General features: G+C 43.1%; 1 protein-coding gene across 1 annotated transcript; it reads left to right on the plus strand.

Moving 5' to 3' along the window:
- Positions 1–861: 861 nt before the first annotated feature.
- LOC114583467 (vomeronasal type-2 receptor 26-like) lies at positions 862–5,537 on the plus strand. The gene is made up of 4 exons (XM_077918004.1): positions 862–1,680; positions 2,837–3,064; positions 3,928–4,054; positions 4,636–5,537. The coding sequence occupies exons 1-4, from the start codon at positions 862–864 to the stop codon at positions 5,535–5,537; spliced, it is 2,076 nt and encodes a 691-aa protein (XP_077774130.1).
- The last annotated feature ends 463 nt before the right edge of the window (positions 5,538–6,000 follow it).

Raw genomic sequence — 6,000 nt, forward strand, 5'->3', positions numbered from 1 at the left:
CACCAAATACACCACCTCCCCAGTCTCGCTTGCTATAAATAATCAGGCAGTTGGATTTTGCCATATAGCATAGCAAAACAAAATATTATAACAAAGGAGGCTCACCCCCCCACACACACACACTTTCAGTTCCAACATACCAAGTCTACATAGATGTTTATCCTTTTTCCGTTCAAATCCTTTTTAACATGTCAGTGGCTGAATTAATTAGCAGAGTAGTTTCTCCCCCTTCACTCAGATCATGTTCAAAACTTAAATCCAATTTTTCATCTTAAGAACTGGAAGCTTGCTGCTAAATGGAGAGTTACCAAGAAACGATCCAGGCTTTCCATCCAGCCACCCCCAGCGCCCCCCTTCCTTCTGAATTTGGGGCCAGGTGTTGGGCAATCTGTGGATGAGCTGCCAGTCCCCAGCCTGGGGAATGTAGGGAGGCTGATTACTCCGTTCTCAGCCTCTGATGCCGGAACGTACGGCAGTGATGGAATTCAGCAATCCTCCATCGCAGCTAGCCAAAAGCTCCTCCCCCAAATGCTCCCCTATTATTGGATACAATCAATATGTACAAGAATGAAGCTGTGATGATGCCATAATAATAATAAATATCAACAGAAAACATTGAGCAAGGTTATCTGTGTTTTCCTATGTAAGCTGGAGTTGGTGCTGTCCCTAAACTTGGTATAGATTCAATATATATTCAATATTTAAGTGTGTGTGCGTGCATGTGTTTATATCTAAATAAATTGGAATATCATGAGTTCTTGTTTCCACTTGGAAACTTTTCGCTTTTGCTTGTTCCAGATTTCATATGGTTCATTTGAACCAGCCATAAATGATGGAACCAAGTTCCCTTCCTTTTACCGCATGGTCCCCAATGAAGACCTTCAGTATCAGGGAATTATCCAGTTACTTCTGCATTTCAGATGGAAATGGGTTGGGCTCATCACTCTAGCTAATGAAGCTGGGGAACGTTTCTTACAGACAATTGAGCCAATGCTTTTCAAGAATGGAATCTGTTCAGCATTCACAGAAAGAGTTAAACCCAAAATACATTATAACAGTAACTTACTAGAAATGGTGGATATAAAGGTTTTGTCACCAAGTTTCACAACAAGCAAAGCTAATGCAATTCTTCTACATGGAGGAAGTAGATTTAGTATATGGTTGTCAAGTGCTTTAATCATAATGGAGTTAACTCAGCTACTATTTCCTCAAAAGAAGTCACATGAAGGAAAAGTATGGATTACAACTACCCAAATTGATTTCATATTATATAGCCTTCAGAAAAAAATTAATGTTAATATACGAATGCTCCATGGTGCTATATCCTTTGCAATTCACTCCAAGGAGATTCACAACTTTAAAGACTTTCTTCAGAGTGTATATCCTCATTGGACAGAGACAGATGGTTTTATCCAAGATTTCTGGGAAGATGCATTCAGTTGTTCACTTCCAAATGCCACTCTCTCAACATCCAACAATCACATGTGTACTGGAGAGGAGATGCTGGAAAGCCTTTCTGCACCATTTTTTGAAATGAGCATGACTGGCCACAGCTACAGTATCTATAATGCTGTCTATGCTTTGGCACATGCCTTAAATAGAATGCACTTGGCTGCAGTCATCTGCGAAAGGAGAGATGCTGGGGGAAGACTCTCTCCTCAGTATGTAGAACCTTGGCAGGTACTGTTCTCTGTTGCAAAGCATTCACTTCATTGATACATTATGTGAGATAGCATTTAATCATTAGTAAAGAAATAAAAGAATAAAACTTAAGAAATTAAAAATAAACCTTAAGTAAATTTATTGTTTGAAAGATGGGAATTAGAATATTTCCTATAATGATACTAAACAGACTTTAAATGACACAGACTTCCAGAAGCAACAGACTACAAACAACTACCTCCCTCACGCTGCAAACCCCTCCGTTTTCTCCAAATATCCCTCCCCAGTTCTCTCTGTCTCTCTTACCTCTCCAGTTACCCAGTGGGGTAAGATTGGGGGCCTGGGGCCCATTGGCCCTGGGCACATAATTCTAAGGGAGAACAACCAGGACCCCAACACCAGGCACTGGCTATTGCAGGGATCCTCATATCCAAGAGAAAACAGAAGAGCAGCCCATCAGGGAGCTGCCACTACCTGGGCACGTCTTGGAAGGCCACGTCCCCAACTCCTCATCTTTCCCTGTCTGTCAACCACCAGGGTTTTCTGGGCGCTGAAGCCTCACTGGTAGGTCCCCAGAAGAGGCTAGCAATTGTGAGATCACTGTCTCTAGACCCTGCTTTTCTCCCTTCTCCTCTTCTGGATTTCAGTCTGGCACATCCTCTTCCTGCTCCCTTAACCCTGTTGCCCCTTCTGCATCTGACACCTCTTCCTCCCAGTCGGCCCTCTTCTCCCACTGACCACTCCTTGTCATCCTGCCACCAATCCCCTGGCTCTGAGCCTCCTTTCCTTGGGGGGTCCCTTTCGGGTTCTCCAGCTGCTGCTTCCTACCACTCCTCTGCATCCAACATCCAACCATGCTCAAATCCACTCTACAAACTATGGAAAGGTCCAGTCCGATGTTCTCATGTTGCATTCCTATCCTTTGAGAACATGAACTCCCATCTCTTCTCTTACATGACTTCTCAAATCCCTTCCCTTTCTTGGATCTTGACAAAGGCTGGTCTCAAGCAAGCAGGTCTATGGTCTCAGCTCTCCATAATATCTTGATGCAAGTCTGTTGAATGTTGAATCAGCACTGATTCATGATTTCCTACTCCTCCTGTATGTGCAACTAAAATATGGATGTTCTTCGTTGTGAACTGAAGTGTTCAACTTTGATTCTCTTTCCACTTAGCTCCACTCATTCCTGCAGAGAATCTCATTCAACAACAGTGCTGGAGATGAAATTACATTAAATGAATATGGAGAGTTAGCAGCTGGCTTTGATATTACCAACTTGGTCACTTTCCCAAATAATTCCTATGTCAGAATCAAAGTGGGCAGGTTGGATCCTCAGGCCCCTCCAGGTAAAGAGCTCACTATTAATGAAGACAGAATCAAATGGAACAGACGCTTCACTAAGGTATGTGAATACTGATATCTTCTTAAGTTTGTATGATGCTTAGAACAGCAGCTTTTTACCCCACTGTATGTGCCACTTGTGTACCTATGGATCATTTCACGCTATTAGTCCTCCTTGTTGTTGTTGTTGTTTAGTCATTTAGTCGTGTCCGACTCTTCGTGACCCCATGGACCAGAGCACGCCAGGCACCTCTGTCCTCCACTACCTCCCGCAGTTTGGTCAAACTCATGCTGGTAACCTCAAAAACACTATCCAACCATCTCGTCCTCTGTCGCCCCCTTCTCCTTGTGCCCTCCATCTTTCCCAGCATCAGTGTCTTCTCCAGGGAGTCATCTCTTCTCATGAGGTGGCCAAAATACTGGAGCCTCAGCTTCACGATCTGTCCTTCCACTGAGCACTCAGGGCTGATTTCCTTAAGAATGGATGTGTTTGATCTTTTTGCAGTCCATGGGACTCCCAAGAGTCTTCACCAGCACCATAATTCAAAAGCATCAATTCTTCGGCGATCAGCCTTCTTTATGGTCCAGCTCCTTCATGGATCCCCTTCATGGATCACTGCCTTGCCGTGGCAAAGGGGCTTGAAGAACTCAGAGAAGCTATGAACTATGCCAAGCAGGGAACACAAGATGAACAGGTCATAGTGGAGAGTTTTGACCAAACGTGATCCACCTGGAGGAGGAACCAGCAAGCCACTCCAGTATCCTTTGCCTAGAAAACTCCATGGACAAACCAGTAGTGATGTATGGAAGTGAGAGCTGGACCATTAGTTCTCCTATTTACTATTAAATCACCTGATAGTGGATATTTGATTAATTCCCCAAAACAATATCATAATATTAAACTCTTCCTATCTCTTTGCATAGGTCCCACCGCTTTCTCTATGTAATGCCAACTGCCATCCTGGGTACGGGAAGAAAAAGAAGGAGGGGGAGAAGTTTTGCTGCTATGATTGTGATCCATGTCCAGAAGGAATGATTTCAAATGAGAAAGGTTAGAGATGACATCTTAAGATACTGCAGAACCTCTGGGCTCCTGGCAATTTTGTTGACATTAAACTGCTACAGGAGAGAAGGCTTAAATTAACAGATGTGTTCATCTCATTGTTTATAGATAAAATCAATATATTTAAATCTTTAAAACATCTTGAAGATTTCTTTTTTAAGTGGAAGCTAATATGTTTTTCCTCTAACTTGCACAAAATTAGGGTGGAATAGAAGTGGTGTTTTCTCCTCTAAGAATTAGGTTGTTTGCCAAGGGGGTGAAAGTCTCATTAAACTTGATTTTCTGAGATCCAAAGATTTCAGCAGTAATGCATTTCTCATCTTGTTGTACTGTTTATGTGGCTCTAAGAAAAAGCAGGGGGACAGTAAAAACAGATGTCACACATGTGAAAAATTCCAGAATTGATACACAAGTTTTATTTTTGATACACCTAGTAAAAAAGCATTGGGGCTTGAAGCTCTTATACATTCTGACGTAGAAAACACTATACAAAATGGACTAGTGATGTGAAATTCTTAAGAATGCTTTTGGTTGCTTCAAATTGTCACACATTGTTTGTGTATTTTCAGACATGGAAACATGCGTCAGTTGCCCAGCAGATCAGTATCCAAACAGCGGCCAGGATCTATGCATTCCTAAGATTCCAAACTTCCTAGCCTTTGATGAAACCTTGGCCATTGTTTCAACTTCCTCTGTGCTTCTATTCTCTCTGATTACGATTCTACTGCTAGGCATCTTCATTAAACATCGCAATACAGCCATAGTCAAAGCCAACAACAGAAGCCTCACCTATGGTCTCCTTATCTCCCTCCTCTTGTGTTTCCTCTCTTCTTTGTTGTTTATCGGAAAACCTAATATGGTGACTTGCCTTCTCCGGCAAACAGCTTTTGGCATTGTCTTCTCTGTGGCCCTCTCCAGCATCTTAGCCAAAACCATATTGGTGGTTTTGGCATTCATGGCTACCAAACCAGGATCCAATATGAGGAAATGGGTAGGCAAAGAACTGGCTTATTCCATTGTCTTTTCCTGCTCCATTGTTCAAGTAGGAATCTGTGTCCTCTGGCTGGCAAACTCTCCCCCATTCCCAGATGTGGACATGCACTCAATGACTGAAGAAATCATATTTCTATGTAATGAAGGATCAGTCTCCATGTTCTATTGTGTTTTGGGCTACATGGGATTACTGGCCACTTTCAGCTTCACGGTGGCCTTCCTAGCCAGGAAGTTGCCTGACAGCTTCAATGAAGCCAAGTTCATCACCTTCAGCATGCTGGTCTTCTGCAGTGTTTGGCTCTCCTTCATTCCAACCTACCTGAGCACCAGAGGAAAATACATGGTGGCTGTGGAGATCTTCTCCATCTTTGCGTCTGGTGCTGGGTTACTGGCTTGCATTTTCTCCCCTAAATGCTACATTATTGTGGTGAGGCCTGACCTGAACAACAAAGAGCAACTAACACAAAGAAAGGTATAAATGACAGTGGAATTTGTGGTTCTGTTGAGTCTTATGGACTTGGTGGCGGGTATCACTTTCCGAGTTCCTGCTCTGGATCTTTGTAGAGTTTGCTCCTTAACTGTTTTGTCTGCCAAAGATGTCCCAAAGGCAGTGGGTGCAGATTTTTCCTCAGGTTCTAGTCCCTAAGCCTTTTTCACAAATGAGTAATGTTGTAAAGCAGTGGAGGTTTAGGTTCAAAATTTCCATCTCCTAGGTGGGCTCCCTTCCTAGGTTTACGAGACCCATCTGCCCCTCATTTCCCTCTACAGCACCTGCAGTAGCCACCTTTTTAAGCATTGGGCCCACTTTTGCTCTTATCTGCTATGTCCTGTCTTTGCATGCAGAGAAATTCCCTAACTCACTGAGGATTTGAGGCACATTGCCTGCCCTCACATGGTTTAGGGAGCCAGCCAGTTGTATCTGATTCATGGGATGTGGCTGC

Source organism: Podarcis muralis, chromosome 13 (genome assembly GCF_964188315.1).
Source record: "Podarcis muralis chromosome 13, rPodMur119.hap1.1, whole genome shotgun sequence".
In the NCBI taxonomy this organism is placed as follows: domain Eukaryota; kingdom Metazoa; phylum Chordata; class Lepidosauria; order Squamata; family Lacertidae; genus Podarcis; species Podarcis muralis.